At 36.9% G+C, this 23,946-nt stretch overlaps 1 protein-coding gene across 1 annotated transcript in view; it reads right to left on the bottom strand.

Moving 5' to 3' along the window:
• Nucleotides 1–2,579: 2,579 nt before the first annotated feature.
• Nucleotides 2,580–23,946, bottom strand: part of MIA2 (MIA SH3 domain ER export factor 2) — a 40,031-nt gene continuing 18,664 nt past the window's right edge. The window contains exons 14-29 of the mRNA XM_082484779.1: nucleotides 20,451–20,573; nucleotides 19,754–19,877; nucleotides 18,876–18,922; nucleotides 18,597–18,687; nucleotides 17,278–17,416; nucleotides 15,433–15,534; nucleotides 14,007–14,067; nucleotides 13,643–13,678; nucleotides 12,606–12,673; nucleotides 11,797–11,879; nucleotides 11,307–11,438; nucleotides 9,244–9,396; nucleotides 7,748–7,879; nucleotides 4,915–4,991; nucleotides 4,290–4,515; nucleotides 2,580–3,254 (exon numbers count right to left, since the gene is read on the bottom strand). Of these exons, the coding sequence (XP_082340905.1) occupies nucleotides 3,103–3,254; nucleotides 4,290–4,515; nucleotides 4,915–4,991; nucleotides 7,748–7,879; nucleotides 9,244–9,396; nucleotides 11,307–11,438; nucleotides 11,797–11,879; nucleotides 12,606–12,673; nucleotides 13,643–13,678; nucleotides 14,007–14,067; nucleotides 15,433–15,534; nucleotides 17,278–17,416; nucleotides 18,597–18,687; nucleotides 18,876–18,922; nucleotides 19,754–19,877; nucleotides 20,451–20,573 (1,746 nt within the window). The 3' untranslated portion in view covers nucleotides 2,580–3,102. The remainder of the gene's footprint in view (nucleotides 3,255–4,289; nucleotides 4,516–4,914; nucleotides 4,992–7,747; nucleotides 7,880–9,243; nucleotides 9,397–11,306; nucleotides 11,439–11,796; nucleotides 11,880–12,605; nucleotides 12,674–13,642; nucleotides 13,679–14,006; nucleotides 14,068–15,432; nucleotides 15,535–17,277; nucleotides 17,417–18,596; nucleotides 18,688–18,875; nucleotides 18,923–19,753; nucleotides 19,878–20,450; nucleotides 20,574–23,946) is intronic.

Here is a 23,946-nt window from a genome sequence, read left to right as displayed (position 1 = left end):
ATTATAGTAGTCTCTATGTATTACAAGTATAGGGAGTGCGGTAAGGCATGAGTGGGTGGTGAAACCCATGCCTTGATCCTGGAGCAATACACCTCTGATTGTTCTGTAGTCTTAGAAATAAATAAAAGTTGGTTTTGTTGTTTGGTTGTATTTTTAGCAATAATCTGAATTTGTGATACCAGAGGGAAGGGGGTTCAAGCTGAAGCAATTTGAAATCAAGCATTAGGAGACATAAGATAGTCCTAATGGTGAAAGTGCACTTGTGCACTTACAGATTCTGCAAAATTACTTTGAGTTTGCATAATCCCAAATGGGATTTTAATTTTTTTTTTTTGTTTCTCTTTATTTTTCCCTGAAGAGTCGGCGATGTTGAGTTAGTCGTCTTGTGTTCTAGATGGAGCAGCAGGAGCTTGGAACACAAGCTCTCAATTGTTGAAACTGGATTGCTTTGTCTTTTTTTTGGCAGGGGGGGAGGGGGGCTTCCCTGCATATGCACTAGTGTGACCCTTCTCAGTTAAACATAGCTAAATGCATCTGTGGGGTTACTACACCCTGGGTAGGCTTCCTGTTGCTGAAATCAGAGCTTGTTCTTCAATTGCTTGTCTGCAAATAAATAAAATTTTAGGCTGTTACTGGGGGGGGGGGGGGGAATGTCTGAAATTATTCCATTCTCTCTGCGGGATGACCTAATCCATGCTTGTCCCGCGTTATCCTTAGTCCAGCTAACTTCTGTTTTGCCTGCAGCTTCCAAGATCATTGTGGGCAAAGAGCAGATTGTTTTGGTGGAGGAAGAATTGTTTTTTGCAGACAGTGAACTTAGTTACAAGCTCGAACAAATATTTAACCCACGCAGGGAAAATACTGTATTTGTTCAGAAAATACGGTTACATTGATAAGTAGTTTGCAACCCTTAGTGTGAGCTGAAAAAAAAGAAATGGGTTCTTACAGTGGCAGAATTGTCAAAGTGAGGACCTGGGTGCTATTCACTGGTTCTACACACAGGGGTGAGGCGAGAGCTGGCAGTTCTGGTTGTTCCTAGACTGATATCAAGGGCAAGGGTAAAACCAAATAGTTCCTTTTAGAATCCGGGTGAAGTCTTTCAGGCAAGCTTAGAGCCTTTAGAAAGCAACTAATTGGCTAGAAGTGGTGCAACAGCTGAATTTTATTTTTTTTTTTTAACTGCTATTTAGTTTAACATAGATGATGCTTTAAAATGTCTGTTGTCCAAGTTGTTGTTGAATAGCTCAAGTACAAAGGCCTAGCTAAAAGCCTTTGAGGACTAGACTAGAAATAGGAAAGAGAATAAAGGAATTGCAGGAATGAGCCATGGTAGAGTTCTGCAGCTGAAATAAGCTGCTGTGGAAATAACAGTAGGAGCAGGAGTACTGAGCTGCAGAGAGAAAAAGCTCCTTTCCCTTGGCAGACCTGACCTAAACAATTACAAAAAAAAAAAGAGTGGGCTGGAGATTTTTTTTTTTTTTTGGAACTTCTAATTATGGGGTGTGGTGGCTGCATTTATATTAAAGCCTGAAACTGGGGGGGGGGGGGGGGGGGGGGGGGTATGTGCACAGAGAATGGAGAAATGGCAGCTGGAACTGCCCACTGCTGCGCCTGCAAGCAGGGGCTTGCTAAAAACAGTTTCTTGCTTTATTTATCTTGAAGAGTCCCTTACCAACTGACTGCATTGTGAGCAATTACATGGGTTTCAAGTTGAAGCTAAACTGACAGAAGAGCCAACAGCTTCTAGCAGAAGTCTTTAGGCTGTACAATAGTCAGTAAAAATGGAGCCAGGCTCTGGCCAGACCCAGCTGGGCCTGTTGTGATGGCCATTGCCACACAGGAAGCAGCAAAGTCCCCTCCTGTGAAGAGGTGGATGAGACAAAACCCAAATGCCTTTATAGGCACAAAATTATTAATGCCATAGTTTACTGTTTGTTTCTTACATTTTTAATTCTGTTTTTTTGCAAGGCCTAGTGCATGGACACAATTTGCATCTAAAATTACACATTTGTTTGAGTTTCTTTAAATGTTTGCTACAGCAGCATGTTCTTGACCCCTTTTGTTGCTTTTTTTTCCTACATGCATTGGGTAGACTTGCTTCTGTGCTTGTTCTGGATGAGAAAGAAGTTCTACCTTGCCTTGCAGTTTTAATTGTCTGTAGTACACATTAGGATGAGCACGGTTACAGAAATCTGCCCCATCCTGTGTAACTAACTGTTTTGTTGATAAATCCTGAGTGCTCACCAAAGTCAGAGCTGGAAGAATTAGGAAGTGGGTTTTTTGTCCCACCTGGCTTCCCAACTGCCACTGTTAAAATCTGAAGACTAATAAACTCAGTTCACATTGAGACAGTAGAAAAAGAATCCTGGTATTAGTTTGTTGCAGATATGCACCTTCAAAGGCAATGGTCCGGTGGTGCTGAAGCATCACATAGCTATGACTCCATCCTCCCCTGTCATAAAAAAAGCCATATACGCATTTTCAGCGTAGAAGAATGATGAGGAGTTGCTCTGCATTTCCTCTTCCCCTTCCTGCCCACTGTAGTGTAGGACAACTGCCACTTTATAAAGCTTTGACAGCTGAAAGATAACCTGCCAGGTCCTTAAGAGATGTATGTAATAGGGAATGATATTAATTCCTCTTCACTTCAACAGCTTCTGTAGTACCAGGTTAACAGTGACATTGCCTTTGTTTTCAGTAGACTTTTATTAACTGTTTCAATTTGGTTTTCACATTCTATTCATAAAGCAGCAAGCATCACTTTTGGCATGCAGAGAGATTCCCTGTACAGCTAAACAAGGACAAAGCAGCTGGACTTTTAAAATATGGTTCACATGTTTTGATTTTATACACCTCTGAAGAGATTACTCAAGTTAGAAATTCTTAATTTAAAATTACTATTGTACAATGGAAATCACTTATTCACAATATTCATAGTTATTTCATTCTTTATTTACAAAATACTATCCTGAGAATTTTCTATTAAGCTTCAATTTGAGCAAAGTAGTTTATATATACCTAAGTAACAATGGTTACTTAACATAAGGAAAAAATGCCATTACAAGAGTACAGAAAAGGTTCAACATGTTGCTCAAATGACTGTCAAGTCTCCTGCTGTGGTTCTGGTTGTTCTACACCTGGTGGATTTGACTGGGGTGGCTCAACTCTATTTTCGGGTGGCGGCGGTGGTGGCAAAAATCCAGGTCGTGGAGGCGGATAGTGAGGATAAGATCTCATCGGAAATGGATTTCTTACTGTGAGAGAATCAGAGTAGCCCAGTTAATATCAATCGCTACAGCAAACACGTACCTGCTACTCCTACCCCACACAGCTCATTGCTCAGCAATGGCCTACCTAAACACAAGTCACAAAGTGGACCTAAGTTAGGTCTTATGCTCCAAAGAGACAAAGGTGTGAGGAAGGCGGGGGACAAAATGATCACTCTTCTTAGCAGTGACCTGCAAGAGGCTCAGGGCAGCAGCCAGGAAGTGCCTGTTCACGAGCTGCTGCCACCATCACTTCTGGTCCACTGTAGCAGCCCTGGGCTGTTATACCTTACAGATACTGTTTAGTTCTTCACAGGTTCATCAGAGAACAACAAGAGGCAGAAACAGACCTTCAGTCTGACACTTAGAATCATAGAATTGTTTAGGTTGGAAAGGACCTTTAAGATCACCGAGTCCAACCATCAACCTAACACTGCCAAAACCACCACTAAACCATGTCCCCAAGCACCACGTCTACATGTCTTTTAAATATCTCCAGGCGTGGCGATTCCACCATTTCCCTAGGCAGCCCGTTCCAATGTTTGATAACCCTTTTTGTGAAGAAATGCTCCACTAATGCAAACTCCAAAGAAAAATCAGTTAACAATTAATTATGTCCCAAATGCACGCTTCTATATGGACACTAGTATACCTCAAAGCTAAGGGATGAAACTTTAAGATTTATATGTGATGCAACTGTGTAGGAGGAAAAGGATTAAGGTAAGCGTCTACTTGCTTTCCTACCCCAAAAAAGAATCCTTTAAATGCTGAGCAGTGTGTGCGCGCGCACATATTTTCCAGCCAGAGCTAGCATTTGTAAAAACATTATCAATATGAGCAACTGTGAAGAAGAAAGTGTACAATGCAATTAACCTTCACCAGAAAAGATGCTCCCAGGTAGTTGAATTGAGAAGTAGCACATGCAAATAAAGATTTAAGTGTTCATGCAGTGTGATAACTCGCTACCTGCACAAAGCACTCATGTTCATCAACTTGAAGTAAATGCTGGCTAAAGCTACGTACGCGGCAGTGGAGGGCGCGGAAACCCGAAGTCTCGTACTGGAAAACATTCACGTGGTCCATACATGCCAGCAGGAGGAGGGGGAGGAAAAGGAGGTCCTCGTCTCATGAAAGGTGCTCTAGGATCCACAGGCATCAACGGAGGTCTGACCGGAGGGAAAGGTGGAGGACCAAACCCTGAACTGATGGCTTCACTCTCAGGAGCCAGTGACTGATCAGGTAGTGAGTTCTGCAATGAGAACAGGGAAGCGAGCTTAGGGAAAGGGGTAAGGGGAGATGTTAATCTCCAGTCCCATCAGGCCCACTTTGATGTAGACTGTCACACTCGCTAACAGCTACTTCCAACTCTGCCTGAGCTACGGCATAATCCTGAGCAAGGCTGGCTACGTGCACTGACCATCAGCTTCACCATAGTTTCATCTTTTGGGTTAGAATTAATTTTCAGCAGGGATTGTATTAGTCATACATCAAAATTAATTCACAAGACAGTAACTGCTGTGATAAAAATATACAGAATTTGGACTGCACAGTGCAATATAACATGACCAACATACTAGAGATTAATTTTTCTAAATATTTTGCAGCAAATTAAAGCTTCTTTAAATCAAGTTTCTGCTTAGCTACTTACACTAAGGTTAGAATGATCTTTCATCCCGGTTCCACTTGGTTCTGTTCGTGGGCTGTTTTCTGAAGATGTTTGTCCATCTGTAGGCAAAAGTTAAACAAGTTATTCAGTGCTGAACTTCTCTCCACCACTGATTTCAGTATTTTTTCTGAAATCAGGATATATAGGCAAGAAAAAAAAAAAAAAAACAACAAAGTACTGCTGTACCAAGCGACTGTTCTGCAGGCAGACTGAAAGACAACTGAAGAACACAAAGCTATGCCTGAGTATTTTCTCCAACTTCTGTATAGGTTGCACATGAATCCTAAGGTTCCAGCTGTTACCAAAGTTCCTTGTATCCAAATAAGGCTTTTTCTTCCATTTCACTATTATTTTTTTTTAGAAGTTACAAGTGCATTTTCCTAGCAATACACCTTAACACTACTGTAGCGGTTCCATTTTCCCCCTCCCTCCTGCTCATACTTTATTTCTCTGGCAAGTCCCTCTCTGGGAATGACTGCGCTATGATACACTTTTGGCACAGAGATCAACAGCAATCCTATTCCAGCGTGACAAAAACTGATCCCTTCCTTAGTTGTTAAACATCAAAGAGACTTTCAGAACTACATCAGTTCTGAATGAGCATTCAGAAATAAGAATCATCATCCTCATAGTTGCTGTACTCACTTTATAAATTAAGAGATAAATAGGAATGTCACTGTTTCTGCCTTTATGAAAAAGTATTTTCAATAACAACTAGAGAAAATTATCAAAGGGAATCATCAAGAGGAGAATCTGACTGGATATAATTATACTAAATATATACACTAAATGTACTCCTTCCTTAAAAAAAAAAATAACAAAAACAACAAAACCAAAACAACCCAAAAAAACCAACTAAAACCCCCACAACCAACCAAACCTGAGATTTGAAAAGTACTGCTTTCTTACACTTCTGCTTGAATAAAGACAATACTACTAAAAAGCACAAGACCCAAACAATACTTCTAACAAGTGACAGATTTTTCATCTACATGTTGTATTTCTTCTCCTTTCAAGCAAACAAAGGTATTTTCTCAATGAACAGATAGGTCTTTTCCAAAAATCTAAATTACTTGTCATTTCAAGCAGGCCCTGCCTTTGTTGAAGATACTGTTACTTAACAATCAAAGCATTTCAACTGCTTATTATGTCACACACAGAACATTCATGCCTTGCTACTTAAGTTGCATTAACACTTTCCATTTAAAGTCCTTATAAAGTTGCTCACAAACTCTTTGTCAAGCTTTAACCCTTCTTTCTGACTAGAAGTTTCCCGCTCCAGGTACCTGCTTCAAGTTGAAATTTTAGGTGAGTTAGCCTTAGGAAAATGCATATTATTTTGTTCACTTTAAATAACATTTTGATCATATTGCTGAGAAAGTGTAGCTCATTTACTCTCAAGAGTCAGAGACTGGATTTCAGTACTGTGAGACATGTTGCTGTTCTGAAGTCAGATAGTGTGTGTTGGGATGGGTCTTTTTTTGTTTTTGTGTGGTTTTTTTTTTAATTTGTTGGAGGTTTTTTGCTATTTTTACAAATGCTCACCCAAATCTAGCAAAATTATATGCCTCTAAAAAGCAACATTTGCATATGGTTAATGACCTGCTAAATACCAGCAGCAAGGTTTTGAACTGCCCAAGAAAGGAATACAGCTTTTTAAAATTTTTTTAATTGTTGCTTGCCAGCAGCTGAAGAAAAGGGTAAAACCGGATGCAACAAGCGAGTGCAAAGACAGTGCATCTCTCCTGTCCAGTGCACCTCTCCGTCGGCATCCAGGTGCTAGAACAAAGACCTCAGTGGAATACAAAGCATTAGAAAGCAGAAGCGAAACACAGAGTCTTGGGAAGGGGGGTAGAAAGGTGAGTGGCTCTACAGGAACAAAATTGTCTCCCAGTAGAGAACAGTCTCTTGTAAAGCCTGAAACAAAATTCAGCATTCCCAGTTATGGCACCAAATATCAAAGGTTCTCTCTCCTATTGCCAGAAACCAGGCAACAAAGATGGTAACTTACTACTAATCATATAAGTCACTGAATACTGGGTGGCAAAGTTGCTGTTGTGATGGCTTCAGCCTAGCTGATGACTCAGACACATGTGACTTACTAGGCATTAAAGAAGGATGAAAACTGTTTAATAAGTATTAAGGCTTTAAGCTCTTAAACTGTTTCAGTGATAAGGTTTTAACTCACCAAAACTTCTGAGCTCCTGGCTGTTGCTAAGTATCACAAATCAGAATGTATGTAATTGGCCAATTTAAAACAAATGGTACTTGGGTCACTGAAATGTGTGATTAAACTGGTGGCAACAGCACTGTGAACTACAAAAAGCTGCAAGTATGATAAACAGTTTGAAGGCCTCAGGACCTTCTAGTTCAGTAAAGCCAGTGGATATTTGAAAATTTTGCTGTTGTTGTTTCAGTCTTACTGACTTTAACTCTTTCTAACTTTACCAAAAGTGGCACAGAAATACAAGTAAAGGTTTGTGATATTTTAATGCTGTGGTGAGCCTCCTGGGAGGGGCCAAAACAGACTCAAAGCCAAGCCTGAAAGGATAACTTACAGAAAAGTGAAGGTGGACAAACAAATATACCTCATGACTACTATTCAGTGAATCTCATCACCCGACAAGAGACTGCTATTGTTGATAATAGGGAAAGACTGCATGAAGGCTAGCAGGTGTTAAAAATGTCTTAATACAATGGAACAGCAGGCCTTTATAGCAGTAGCTATAAAGTTGTCCTCTTTCCATGGCTTACTAGGTACAGCCAACCTATGCTGAGATTCTCCATTTGACAGTATCATGGAAGCAATTCCCACCTGTTTTATCAAAAGACTGCGCGTTGTAAGTTCGTAGTTCTGCTGGTCCAGAAAGTCTTCCGGTATTTGGAGGATTAGGGAAAAATCTTTCTTGTCTTCGAGGAGGAGGAACTGGATCAGTGTAATGCTCACCTAACATTGAAGAAATCACAAAACAGCTCAGTGAAGATTTATTCCCCCCATTCCGCACAATTCTAGACCAGCAAAGTTCTCTGGATACTTTATGCTCTTGTAAACATCCAAAGTGACTGTTGATCAGGGTGAGCAAACAAATCTTAGAAAAACCCAAACACAGGAATCCCACCAAGTATGCATTATAGCTTACGTTCCTAAGGAGCTGCAAAAGTGAAAGTTCATTGATTTTTGGTTTAACATACAGTAGAATTTTGAAAGTTATGATTGCCTAAGTAATAAATAGCAGGGCCTGAATACAAAGGTTCAGCATAGCAATGAAGTTACTATACATTTTAAGCCATTCTTAGATGAAAGTCCCGTTTTCCATTACGTTTCATAGTGCTGTAATGTGTTTCCACCAACTTCTTTGCATCACATCTAGCAATCAATCATGCAGCTACAAGACAAACTGTATCAGTGAAACTCAAGTGCAAAGACGGTGTAAGAACACAGCTCAGGTCAAAGAAACAAGACTATGTCTCTGCAGTACCCTGTCAGTAGATCAGATACAGTAAATGAGAAACTGCATCCTGAGTGGACTTTGAGTTTTATAATCAAGCTTTCACACAGATGTGTAGCAACTACAGTGTTGCAACTACAACCTAATAATTGAGGTACTTTTTTTTTTTTTTTTAAAATCAAGTAACTTGTAGCATTTTTGCTTCTTTATTACAGGTATACAGGAATGCTGTCCTTCCCCCTGCATCATTTACTTGAGAAACATCCGTAGTATCCTCTTTGATTCATCTGTCTTCCCTGAGTAATAATGTGCAATACAGATGTTTAGCCAAAGAAGTGAGAGCGAAGCCTGATTTTGGTTTTGTTAATTATCAAAGAGGATGTATCAACATGAAAATATGTACCAAACAGGATGACTGAACCATGGTACTCCTGTACTATTAATATAAATGGGTGTCTTTTTAAATACATAGTATTTTTCAACATTAGCCAGCTTTTTATTTATTTATTTACGGCTAATGTCCCATTAAAACTTTTTACTTTCTCAGTTCTCTTATCAATTATCCAGCCCAGACAGGTCTTTTGATGCACTAAACAAACTCCCAGTAAAATGATGAAACCGAATAATTGATTGTACACTGCTAGTACCAATATATACTTAAAAGACAGCATAGAAGTGCAAGTGAACTGCAGAATTCAAGAAGGGGAAAAAACCTACTATTAAAACAACCTTTCCAGTGCAGTTGCACATGCAATTCCAAGAAAACACTTCATATTTGTAAGCAAAAAATACTTAAATATATACCCTGCAAGTCAGTAACTCCAATTTTCCATAGATACAGTAGCTAAGCAGACTTTTATACCTGGTGGAGGCAAAATTATCCTGCGTTCTCTGTCCCAAGGAGGAGACAGGGATCCAGTATCTGATGGTGGTCTGTGGGGATCGGTTAATCTATCAGAACTCAGCTCTCCTCTTTCATTACCAGCTTCATACATGGCAGGTGGTCCTCTGGATCCTAATTGAAGAAATCAAATAGTTATATACCCAGGCATTTCAAATCCTCTATTATGGATTTCTTCATTAAGTCTGAAAAGAGTAAAAGAAATCACAGAATGCCAACACTGTCAAGATATGAAAGGTGCATGGCTCCACAGGACTCTTCAGCTGTTTGCTGATGACCAGTTATGTTTACTAGAAGTGTTTAAAAGGTTTGTTTGGAATGAAATGTCTTAGTTCAACAAGAGTGCAATCTAGCGTACCTGCAATTTTTGATAAGTAAATAATAATTTTAAGAGTTTTGGTTCATTCGAATTGGACAAACTAGCACCCTCAAGATAAATCTTCTCTGTGCTAAAAAACCTGATGCTAATCAAATTAAGAATTAGCACACTGAAAGTCAATACCCTCATCATGAGAAAATATCCACATTACATTCAACACTCTTCTGATTCTTTCTAGTTCTTTATTCAAGAAAAAAAAAAATAAGAGCACACCAGGTCAACACATAACCAAGTGCAAGGGAAACTGTAACAATGAGTGATTTTTAAGTTGAAAGCTTCCTTTAAAATATATCTGGTCTAGAAAAGGATGGAAATACTGAATTCTGGTATCATTCTCTAATTCTCTATCCTAAAATTCAACCTAAAATTTGAAGCCATTTTGTGTCTTGCACAAAATGAGATGAGCACTATAACTGCTCTGTAGCTGGCATTATTTAATCACATCATTTGTTTAATCTGCCCAAGTTACATTAGTGCTCCATTATGAAATGGACAGTAGTTATGCCTTTGCGTAGTCTCTTGCTAATACTGCATCCTGAAATCCAGTTTTTATTCTTCTTCACCAGCAAGAGCTGAGCTACAATTTAAACATACACTGGACAGCTTAGTTTCATTACTTACTGTCTCTACACAAATAAATTGTCAAGTATGCTTTTGCGTGGTATAGCTACAGTTGAACATTAAGTCTCAAGCTTTTCTGACTTAGAAAATGAATCAACTTTTGTATGCACCTGGATATGCTTTTTACAAAGAATTAAAGTAAATAAGTAGTCCATGCTGGTCTTTTGAAAATCAATGTTGATTAGTGAAATCGTTATAGAAGAGACATTTAGACATGTTTCCCGTGAAATAAGTACAGGTTTCAGCAGGTGTAACAGTAGTAGTAGATTAAATAGTAGCTTCTTTATTACCCATAACAGACGCTGAACTCCACTCTAGCATTTATCTACACTATTTCCATCGACATCAAAAATATGAAGGAACAGTGTTTTTCTTCCCTTACAACCCGTGACACCATGGCTTGCTTTCACCTACTACTTAATCTCTGAATTTTACTCCTTAGACACAACCCTCCTGGTCCCTTTTACCACTAGAGAAGAAACAGTCTCCATGTATAATGACTGCCTCAAATTTAGAACAAAGGGAGGAAAACAATTCACTGAATCAGTAACTTTCCAGTACCATGACCACCAATAAAACTGTTTCATCTTTTTGACAATGCAGGTACCCTCTCCTTCTCTCACCAACTGACCAATGAGATGGAAGTGGCAGTATTCTTTCTTCAGAAAACCAATCAACTCTTGTTTACTTTAAAATCATAAGTTTATTTCAGCAGAACCTTATTTGTCCAAGAAATAAACCAAGACTGATTAAGTCTGGCTTTTCACTTTTCGCAATCTATGCTTCTAAAGTGAATCCACTGACCAACCTACTAGTAACAACTAAATTTTCCACTGTACTGTTACACATTAGACAGCTTTAGAAGCAAGTTGAAAAAACAGGAAGAGTTTGTCCAATTAACTGTTTATATTGAATTGGTTGTTTTAATAGTTTTTGTCACCAGCAAGAGGAAAAGGTGTGACAGGTTTATAGTTGAGGAGAGAGAAATCCAGAATAGATACATTTTCAAGTTTAAGAATTGTACCTCTTCCTCCTCCTCCACCTGGAAGCATAGGTGAAAGCCTTAAAGGACCCTCCAATAAAGTTGGAGGGGAAAGAAAAGCTCTTGTTTCAGATGAAGGCCGGCCCATTGGTGAGGGTCCATATGGGGAATGCTCTGGAACAGTTAAAACAAAATACTCAAGTTCACAATATTCAGTTTAGCAAACTGTATAAAGTAATTAACTTCTCAGGTGAAGTTTAAAACTGAATTGTCTAAGTAAAATGAAAACTGTGGTCTAATTACCATGTGTATCTCATCCCTAGTCTACTCTCATCGATACTACAAATGCTCTTAGTTTCAACAAAATACTCAATATGACCTAGAGTCACTTATAACCCAATTATTTTTTTTAAATGACATTTGTACATACACATGGCCAAGACAGTTTTCAAACAATTATACATGTGCGGTCTTGGGAAACAAAACCATAAACCAAAACAATTAAGCTCTGTTTTACAATTCAATACTGTACCTCTGCCAAATGGTCTAACTGGAACATCAAGAGCATAAGGATCTTTTTCTAAAAGGTCAAGTTTGAATTCTGTTTCAGTTAATCTGCAAATAAGGAACAAAAAAAGTAGTAAATAACCAAGAAGTACTAAAGTTTTACTGGCCTGTGCTGTTTACTGCTAAGCTTTCTACTTAAAGGGTTAACAAAGCAAGGTATTTATTCCCTAAATAAAAAGAAAGGAGACAAAGGATGTCACAGAACTCTGAACTTAGGAATTCCGGAAAGTATTTCTCTATGCTGCTGTATTTAAACTGTAATTCGTAACTTGAAGTGGCACGTTAAATGTCACAATTCCTAGCATGACATTACTCTCATGAATACCCTAAAATGCATTCCAAGTACTAGTGAACTTCACACCTAAAGGTTCCTCTCAACCACCATCACCTGATCTGTTAGCTCAGTACTAACTTCCCAGGTAAGCTGTAAAATCATTAGGTAACCATGACATCTAGTTGATACGTACTTATTTAAAACAAACAAGCAAAAACCAACCCCCTAAACCCTTTAAATTCTAGTACTACATTCTGCTTCTTTCCTGAAATAAGACCTATGTGAAGTATTGAAATAAGTTCTTACTTTCTTGCATGTTATCGTTACAGGAATGCTCAAATTACTCTCTTTCAGAACTCCAATGGAACACTGTGCTCTCTCTGCCCTGTTTGGGCCACAATTGATTAACACAGGTCTAGAAAACACCAAATTGCATAAATCCAAAACATACTCACATGCCCAATTGCATTTGTTTAGAGTTAGATCAGGACTACACTTACTTTTGTCTGTTATGTGCGTTTTCTTTTTTTATATCATTGAGGTGTCTTTCAGCTGCTCGGGCTGTCAGCTTTGGGGAGGGACAAAAATCAGATGCTTAGATACTGCTATTTTTTTATTAAATGCTTCATAAATGTGACAGGTCCTAGATCCAAGACTTTTTTTTTTTTTTTCCCGATCTGAAGAGCGTGGACTGTATTTTCACAAGATATGGCTCATGTATAAAGCATATGAAACAGAGCCTCACATATGTCACCAAATGACATTAGCAGCTCTACTACCCAAATTTTTGAGTAATGGTAAGGCTTTCCTGCAGGTTCTTAAAACTGCAGAAATGAAATTCTTTGGCTTCAGCTGCTTTGAAACATCTACATAGTATGTACAAAATTTAAAGTTTCAAATTTTATAGAAGAAAGTTTTATTTTAAAATCATATAGTTTTTAACTATATACATACATTAACCATGCTGTAAAATAATGACTATGAAGCACCATAGCTTTTAACAGGATTTTATCTTATACAGACCATTCTGTGAAACTGAAGAATGTATTAGTCAGGAGATATTTTAAAGTTCCCTGTTTGGAAAAAAGGTAAAAATGGATTTTGTAGCAACATTCTTTAGGAGCTGTCAATGGAACATACTGTTCTCACAGGACATAACGTCTTCTATTAGTAGATAAAAGGAGTGAAGTACATCCAGGGAAAATATTTAAATGGCATTGAAACAAGGCCAAAAGCTTTTATTATTAGCAAAATGTCACACACTTGTTAAATGGTAACATGTTATTCCAGCAGATTTATTGCTATAGCAAATAATATTGTAATATCATTCTACTGTGCTCACTATTTTATGATAGAAGTATTTTTAACACACTTTTGTGTATTTCTGCAAGAAATCTGTATGTTTAGAGGTGACAGGTTAGAGTAAATTTTAATTATCTGTTTTTAATAAGAAACAAAAAAGTGATAAAGCAAAGCCATTCAAATCACAGAAAAGGAAGATGCACAAAGTTTAGAAAATTCAGTATTTGGAACTTACCCAATTATCATGAGCCTTTTTCTCATGTGAAGTAATCTGTGACAGAGAGATTAATTAAATCATTATTCATTTCAAAAAGAAAATTTAAGAATGAGTACATGCTCTTATTCATAAATTTAATGTGTGTGGATAATTTATAATGAGACATCTGAACTTAAATTTTAACTTTTTAAGAAAGGTATCTAGTGACCTATGCTATGAAATTGTGACAGCCAAAAGCAGATGGCATTACGAAGGGGGGAAAAAAGGGAAAAAAAATAATCCAACAAAACCAAGCCAAATACAGCCTAGCTGAAAGTGGTATTTCAGTTGCAATAACGTCCCTCTTACTTGGCATAGATGGTAAGTAACACAAAGCACGTACTTGATTCTGGTAAGAACGAATGGTTCTTTCTAGCTCTTCTTCAAGATCTTTTGCTCGCTGTCTGTAATGAAATTAGGATTTATGACATTGTTATAAAATGTGGAGGAAAGTAATTTTAAAATACGGTAAACACAATGGTAAACAAGATATAATTAAGATTTTTTTATCCAAAAGACAGTATTGTCACTTAGGCTCACAGGATACATAAAAATTATACCAGCAGTGGAAATTCTAGGCACTAGGTTAGTGCAAACAGGAATGTAAACAAATGAACAGAACCAAAAACCCCAACAACTCCCTAGGTTTTCACTGGTCTGTACCATGTTTCCAATGTAAAGGATATCCCTCCATATATACCCTAACAGCCAGCCTCACCCAGCTCAGCAAACGTACCAATGTGGCTGGAGCATCATGCTACTGCATGCTACTGGAGCACAGGCTACTGCAGTCAGCCCCGAGGGACAGGCACTTGCACTGAAGTTATTTCAGGACAACAGAGAGCATGATGCCACCTTTGCTGCCAGCTGCCCTGTGCACAGCCTCTGTAGGTTCTACACTCTGTCAGCAGCTGGGCCAAAGACACACTCATTATTTAGTAATACTCCATTTGCAATATTGATATTCTCTTTAAAATTGAGATGTCTACAAAATCCACATTTTACGTAAATAAAGAAGGGTGAATTCTGTCCTCCCGTACGAATACAGAAGAATGTCTATGAGAACTTTACATTCTAGGGAAAGAATTAATCTAATTAACTCTTCAGGAAGCATTGCTGATCAGTATCATCCAGTTAGTCAATACTGCCACAAACACTGAAGGAAGATGGGGAACATACATTGCAGATTAAAGAATTATGCCATAGTTTGAGAAACCACAGAAACAAACAAGAGGTACCCCATTGGTGTAACAAAAAACAGCAAAGCAGTTAAAAATTATAGAAAATATTCCCACATCACATTATTTTAGTAAAGAAATTCTACACAACATTACTATTTGACAAGCTTAGAGCTACAGAAATAGCATACTATAACTATACAACATATTCATATGTTAGGATCTATAGGAAAACTGAACAACACGTTCATTTCATCGCATTCTCTTAACTTCATATTTTCATCTGTTCAGTAAAGGGAACTAGATTAGAGACCCACTTCTACCATTCCATTAAAGCTAACATGTTAATACAATTAGCATTCTAATGGAAGAAAGGCTGCTAGGGATCTTCTATACCCAAATTTTTTAACAAAGCAAAACACTCCCTTAGTATCTACTATTACACACAGACTAGCATGTACCACACACACACACACAAAACAAAGAAACCGGAAGAAAATACATTCACTTATGCTGGTGTTCTTACTAATTCTCTATTGCCTTTTGTTCACTTTGGCATAAGTGATTACAGCAACTAAAATCTGTAATTACCTGTAGCTGTTTAGTTCTTCAGCAGCATGATTAATTTTTTCATCTACTTTAGAGAGCTTTTCTTCCTTCTGTAGGCGTTCTCTCTCTTCTACTGTCAGCTTTCTTTAAGAAAATTCAACAACTATGGTTAAATCTGTTTCAAATCAACAATTTTGTAGTTGGTCTGTCAAGAAAAACTTCTCCAATTATTTAGGCGTGATGAATACATGATATTTATCCAGATAAAGAGCTTTATAGGTAACATATGGAGCAGCATAAATAGCATTAGTTTGTATTCATATTAGTTTATTCAGTTCATGACCTGTTCTATGTGAAAGAATTAGATTACCACTATACCCAAAAGGAATTGGGAAGGCAATCCATATTCCCAAAGAATACTTCATAGAATCATAGAGTGATAAGAGTTGGAAGGGACCTTGAAGATCATCTAGTTCCAACCCCCCTGCCCCAGGCAGGGACACCTCCCACTAGACCAGGTTGCTCAAAGCCCCATCCAACCTGGCCTTGAACTCTTCCAGGGATGGGGCATCCACAACTACTCCGAGCAGCCTGTTCCAGTGTCTCATCATCCTCACAGTAAAGAATTTCTTCCTAATAGCTAATCTAAATCTACCCTCTTTCAGTTTAAAACCATTACCCCTCATCCTACCCTTACACCTTGTGATATAGAGTCCCTCCCCATCTTTCCTGTAGGCCCCCTTTAGGTACTAGAAGGCTGCTGTAACATCTCCCTGGAATCTTCTCTCCTCCAGGCTGAACAACCCCTCTATTTGGGAAGGGGGGAAGAGAGCAGGGAGATAAAAAATATTTTAAAATATTTTTAAATATCATCCACACAGTCTGCAAATATTTTTCCTTTCTGACTGCCCAGCATAGCTCCCTCCACCCCGCCCCGGCCTTTTTTAAAATCAAACGTTCATGTAGTGGATTTCTAGGCATCTTTGTAGATGCAACAAAACCTAACACCTATACAAATACATACATAGTACAGAGCAGATTATTGAAAGCAATACTTTAAAAAGATCCTGCATACTGCTCAGTACAGGATCAAGATGTGTGCTGCTTCTCTTGCTGCCTTCAAGATTATGTCTGCTCCTTGAAGAAATATTTTCTGGCTCATAAAACTGTTATTTTACCATGATGTCCCCAGCTCCCTCCCTGCCCCATCCACACACACTTCTGAAGGTTACTACATGCCTCATCCCATTCCAAAAAACATTTCTAGTCCTTAACATATTTCTGATTTCAATCAATAAGTCATAATCCCCATTGTCCTGACTGTGAGGCAGATAGAATATGGGGGCTGTACTATCCTTCTTGGTGAGGAAAGCCTGATTCACAGGGGTTCTATGTTGCTTACTGATAATAATTAGCTTGCCTATGTTTTAACGCTAAGCTTAGTTTTATATATAGCATCACTTCTCTGCTGACATTACTGTCTCTCTTTAACTATACAGTTAAAGCAGCTACTGATTATCCTTCTTTCAGCAACTTTGATTGCTGTATTACATCATATCTTAATTTAATTAAAAAAATAATCAAGCTTTCTAACTTTACCCACCTTATTTCATAGATTAACAATTTCTTATTTCTTGTTTTACCTTTGCTTCTGTACTTGCTTGTGGAAAAGTCCTAAAATAATATACCACTACTTTCATGGAAACAATTTCTATAAAACTACTGTGGTCACAAATGTACATGAAGGTGTAACATAACAAGCTCTTTACAATTTGGAAAATTCTGGAAAGCAGCATTCAAATTTTCAATAACTTTCAGCCCCCCAAAATCAAAGAGTTACATTCCCATGAAAGAGTAAGCATTGAATATAAAAAGAGGAACCAGCACCTGTGTAGTTTCATTTCATTTTCTTGATAAAGCTCAGTCATTACTTTAAGTTTCTGCTGAAGCTTTTGAACTTCACTTTCAAAACGTTCATTTTCAGACTGCAAGGAAGCTTGTTGACTTTGAAGATTTTCTATACGTTCTGTCAAATTTAGAGATAATTATGTTGGGACAATGCAAAATTTAAAAAAATTTAAATATTTTCAATATTTCAGTACATAAAAAGTCTGTAAAAACCTTTGATCCTATGTTGATTTAATAATATAAGCAATAATAGGTTAATATATTTCAATAAATTATACAAATTGAGAAGTAGTATTGTTCCTTTTGATGGGAAACCAGCAACTATACTCACTACCTGCCACAAAGTGCAGCTCTGAGTGTATACCTAGCTTTTGCTCCAAATTGTATAGCTTCTTTGAAAACAATGCAGTTTTGTAATTCACAATATAAATGTTCATTTAGGGCTCTTATTATTGTAACTATCCTACTGAAGGAGTAAAATCAGTACCATCATACACTCTTGCAGATTTACCCACGTGAGGTCTTGCTGAGTTACCTGAAGGCATAACTCCTATGCCATCGAAAGCTTCAAGTAATTTTGATTGTCCCATAAAGATATTCAAGTTGGAAAACACGCTAGCACAGAGTCAGTTTAAACGACTATCAAAAATTGAAAAGTACAGTTTTACACAGTATTTCATCACCCAAATAATAAAGCACAGTATATTCAAAGGTAACGACTCTTCTAGCTGTTAGCTATGAAAGCAACAGCTAATTACAGGCTTTAATTTGAATTAAAGTGGCAGTGTTTTCATTTCATAAGGTTTAATTCAGTATGTCCTATGCAACAAAGGAAAGAAACAGAGCAAGATGCTTTAGGTTCAGTTCTTTAAATGCAGTATTTTGGATTTTAAGAAGTATTGAGCTTGCACCCATAACAAACTAATTACAGCTACCATTTTTAATAGATGGTTTTAAATTTTAGGTTAAAACTCCATTGTTTCATGTCCAGAAATTATGTAAAGAAGGTATAATATATTTATTAACATCACGTTGCCCATGTATTTTAAGATTCTATAACTGTTAAGTTATATTCCAACAGAGTGCAACAAACATTGCAAATGGTGCTTTGGCAACTTCAATTGCTTTACATCTAAAATAAAATACTTAAAATAGCTAAGCAACTTGAATGGGCATTTTAAAAAGCAAGTAATGTAAACTTAATTCAGTTTTTACCAGAAGTAATATTTACAGCCTGTAATACCATTTTACAAAAGCAGCATCTTATTAATCTTAAAGGCAAACCAGCATTTAATTACCTGTAAGTTCTCCTTTAGCTTTATTTTCATCAGACAGTTTTGAATACATTTGATCTCTTTCTGTTTCCAGAGTCTTTAAACAAGCATTTAACTAAAATCAAAATTAAAAAAAAAGCATTTTAAGATTAACTGTTTGCATGCAAAAATATCTAATTTAACATTAAAAGATGCTGAACGCCATGACAGAGATATCTTTATGCAATTAAACTTACCATAATAATTGCATGTATTTCCCCCAGTTACCCCCTTCCATCCACAAGTTTCTCAAAAATCACATACCTTTGCAGCATAGATCAATTTCTTTACAGTTCGTTTTTGCTGATCATCTGATTGAGAGAATAGAGTATGTCACACAAAATGCACAACAAGCTTTGTGACAGAGCTTACTACTATTTTATTTTGTCTTTATTCAAAAAAGCAATCCCCAACATACCATGATAAACATAGCATATTTGGAGGAAAAAGGAAAAAAAAGTGTGGGAAAAGAGGGGTGTGTAGAAGTATGCCTATATTATAGTGCTTTGTTTGCCAATTAATCAGACTTAGAATGCTCACATTAAAACTGAGATGCTGAATACACACTGTAAGATTTACTGGGATGTGCCCTGTTATAATCAGGACCAGCATAAAAAGAAGCTGCACCAAGAAAAAGGAGGAAGAAATGCTCTTCTGTGCTGCTGTTTTGAGGGGGCTCACATCTACACCCATCTGATTCCAGTGCTACCATACTGCCTGTAACAAGTAACACCTGCATAAGGACAAGGAAGCAGAAATTAGGCTCTAAGGACCCACAGTGCTACTCCTGAGAGGAGTTCAAGAAATAAAAGGTTTCCACCTAAAGATGTTTGAGAATCACTGCTTAATACTAACATAGGCTAAAGTCATTCTGCAAGAGACCGAGCACCGAGTCTTTACATTGCTCTATGATAATATGTATGCTTTAGCTATACTCAAACACTGCTAAATAGCAGCAAAGGTTGTTATTTCAGAGGTGTCCAAGCATAAGTTAACTGTATAATACAAATAACATTGGGTGCATTTTGAATATCCAACTTCTACAAAGCTAATCTTCCAACTCTCCTGGCAGTTTGTTGGTTCTGTATGTCTAAAACATCTATTAAATTAATATTTAAGATGGGAAGCTATACAATCCATACCTAAGTGCTCTCCATTCTCTGTTTCACCCTTTATATCTGTGTCCCAGTGATTATCTTCAGCGTCAACATCATCTTTTATTGCTGAACTCCAGTCTTTCATCTTCAGTAAGTATTGTGTCAATGACTAAGAAAAAGCCCACACAAAACAGTCAGTAAAATAAATACAAGCAATGAAAATGTCATTACCATTACAATTACTTTTTCACAGTTTTTGTCCTTTACTTGGTTCCCTTATTAGATTAAATGAACCCCATATACAGGATTCTAGGTGTCTGATATTACTTTTGTATTAAAACATATACCTGTATGCCAACAGGTGTGCCTTTGTGAAGACTTTTCGGATACACAAGTCCTGCTAAAAGCATGCATACTTGGCTATATAACATACACGCATGTAGGAATACACTGACTCCCACGCTCCAAATTAAAAAAGAAATACGCAAATACTCTATCAGAACTAAAAGAGTTTTTCCTTATTTAACGCGCTGGCTTTCAAGGCTATCATACTGCTCCATCATGCTGCTAAGCAGCATTTTTTGCTTAGCAAGGAACAAGACATTAGAGGATGGAGACAGCAAACAAAAACCCAAAACAGCTTAATGCATAGTAAGACAAGGAGAGGTTGTTAAACTTTCTTGGAATTCAATGATTAGCATCAGTCTGAATAACTGATTCAACTCTAGCTGTCATAATTTACCTTGACTTGACTCTCTTTATTTTTCAATACTTCTTCTATATCTGCTTTAGATGATTCAAACATCTTAGTTTGTTCATTTAGTTCACTAAATCGTTCACCCCATCCTTCAGCTTCTTGTAAAAGCTAAAAAGGGAAATACCAGATTAGTGTGATTGTCTATTACAACAAAGAATCAAGGATGAATAGTACTTCAGCCTGTTATGTATATTACCTATACATAAGCAGAATTTTAACCTCTCACCTATCAGTAAGTATTAACAGAGATAGACTACAAGACAGTTAAAGAGTTGAAAAATAAGACTTCTATGTTATTGTCCAGTTGCTTTAGCTGCAATAGCTCTCTACTGTAATTAGTTGTTAGGGTATTTTAAAACATTTATAACAACAGTTTGGCTAATATTCCACTCCGTTTAAAAACTCTGATGTGACGACAGCAACAGATATAAGATAGCGACAATTTGTGTAACAGCTACAAACACTGGGGAATGGATGGAGAGGAGAACCCTCAGTCCCCAATATGCACACACACTTCTGAAATTGTACCTGAGTCTCTTCAACCTAGAAAAGCTCAATGAGGTAAGGGAAACCAGGAAGCTTTTTAGACAGCTATTTAAATTCACGTGACTTGCAAAACTATATTATTTCTCCTACTCTCCTTCATACCTCTTACAGTAACTTTTAAAATATTTTTTTAAAAGCTTCCCTATTAATGAAAGTCACAGCAACTGTATGTAATCAACACCTACTAGTTTGTATCTTTGTAATTAACTGTGGTTAACTAAAAAGACAGGTAGATTCCTAGGTTATGTTTTACAGACATCCTCTAGTAAAATCTCATTTCACAAAAATAATTTACAGAAGTAAAGGGATTGGTACACTTAAGCACCAGTTCATTACAAATAACCACTGCAACATATTATACCATGCCTTCATATTGTGCAAACAAAATTGAACTGGTGCAATTTTCTCTTAAGACAAAACGTGCAGTACAAAAACATGGGGGTACAGTACAAAAAATTTGTCTTAGAGTCTGTCAAAAGAATATTGCTTAAAGTTGCACAACAGGCAACCAGTTTAAAAGCAGTGAACGTACAGAAAGGAATAACTAGGTTGAGCAACAAGAACATAACAGCCAGTTATACTAAAAAATAAAACCAGAAAATGGTAGTTAAACAGGGGAACTGCCATGCAAACAGAGAAGCAAGCCTGAACACTACTTATCAAAGATAAACTAGAAGGCATAAAACAAAAGGTATGTGACTAGAATTGGATGAACCCCACTTGGCACACAACTGCACCTTTCAAGCAGTAAAAGCCACGTATGAATTTGCAGCATCATGCAAACTATGTATTACAGATAAAATAAAAATACTCTTTATGCTAATACTGCTCAGAAGACGTACGCAGGCAACTATTTTATCATTAACTGTCATCCTCAAAGGGAAGCTAAACTTTAAGAGATTACTTCTTCATGAAGCCAAAGAGAAAATAAATTGACATGATTTTCTTTACCTGTAAGAATTACAATAAAGAGAAATAGCAAGGATTTGCAATAAGCTAAAGCAATATATATTTCTAATGTTCCCGAAAAAAACCAAAACACAAAGTTTGGAGTTCATTAACAGTTCCCTTGTTCAAACTAAAAGGCCCAATCCTCTCTCTGACACATCATAAATCTGAGACAGCACATCTGTTATAATGTTTAAGCTATGATGTGCCAGAAGATTATGACCCATTAGTGCAAATGGACAGAGGAAGAAAGTACTCTAGTTTCTGTGAACAAATAACACCTTTGTTACCTTTTGAGCATAAGTGAAATTCCATCTTTAAAAAAAAATAAGAAAGAAAAATAAAAAAAGGGTATGGATATTCTAATATAGCAAACTAACTCACATGCTTACAACAACCTCATAAAAAAGAATACAAGTAAGCAAAGCAGATACTTTTTCTTCCTTCCTTATCAGGTTCCATCAACTCTTACCAGGTTATTTATCTACTAAAAAGCATAGCAAAATACAACATATGCAAATGTTCTCACATTACTAAAAACTGCAATAAAGATCAGTTAACAACAAAGTGTAGTAATTAATCCTAAATAATGTGATTAAGGAACTACTATACCCAGATTATTTCATCTGGAAGGAATACAAAAAACCTCCTATTTTTATCTAGGAACCCGGCAAGTTAAATACATCCTAGGAGTTGTTTTTATTGATTTATTTCCTGGTTTTGCTTGATATAAAATGATTGCCTATAAAATGTAATTTTCAGCACTTAGTATTACCTTACTCTAAGTACTATTTTTTTAATAAAAGGAAAGAAAATGAAGATTCTTTTCACACCCACAAGTAATTGGATTATTTCTTTTTGAACCCAAGAAATTACCTGAGAAAACACAAAAAACCCCTCTCTATTAAAACTTTGTGTACTGCTTCTCAAAATCTACTACATAAGTATACTGTCACATTTGAAATAAAGGACCAAGACCAGACCCTTCCTTCTCACAGAAACATCCAAAAAGACTATACAGATTAGGTGAAAAAGACTCCTGAAAAAAAATAAATCTCAAGCTATTTCGTCTCACAGTGATAACACCCAAATCTGTTTCTCCACTCACAGCATCTAATACATTTTTTTATCGTCATTTTTTCTATTTCTAGCAACCCTTTTTTTTCCCCTGAAGTCTGATATGCACAATGTTTTGAAGAGGACTAAAGCAATCCCCAGCTAAGACTGCTAAAACCCAACAAGTGTGTACTTCAACCTCCCTCCCCACCCCAGATATCTATCAGGTTACTGTCCAGATAACAAGGAGGTCGTCAGTCAGTTAGGAAAATAAGCACATATCCATTAACCAACTCACCCACCCAAAACCCCCTCAAAAACCCAAAAACATTCCAGGGAACATTTAATGTTCACAGAAAATACCTCCTTGTTAGAAAAAAAAAAAAAAAAAAAAAGAATAATTTAACCATAAAACTAATTATTGTGTAAGACAAGTATTGCACATGCAGAACACTTTAAGCATTCTTTGGGATCTGGTTATGGCACTGGGGAAAATAAACAGCTAAAATTTGGGAACAGTCTTTTCTGTCCCTTCGTATGACTTACCTGACTTTCCATGAATTCATCCATAGTGGTACTACAGTAAGTTTTTTACCTGCCTTTTACATACCCTATAATTTCTTAATTTCTTTTGTTTTCTGGATCATGTATAGGCATTTTCTCTCTGCCTCTGTAGAGGATCTTACCCGTGGACTTGCTCAAATCTTTGTCCTTTCCTATAGAACTCAGCTAAATTTTTATTAATCTTACTCTTTCTCACTGAACTCTATGCATGTTTCTGCACAAACTCCAATTATTGAATTTTTTTTTAAAATAGGACTATTTTAGACAAAGTTATTCCAACATAAAATAATTTTAAAGCTACGTTCTCTTTCTCAATCCACTTACTAGAACACACAAGGGGTACTAACAAACACGTTGAGGATGAGCT

Source organism: Vanellus vanellus (genome assembly GCF_965231255.1).
Source record: "Vanellus vanellus genome assembly, chromosome: 6".
In the NCBI taxonomy this organism is placed as follows: Eukaryota; Metazoa; Chordata; class Aves; order Charadriiformes; family Charadriidae; genus Vanellus; species Vanellus vanellus.
This window is presented reverse-complemented; position numbering and strand designations above follow the sequence as displayed.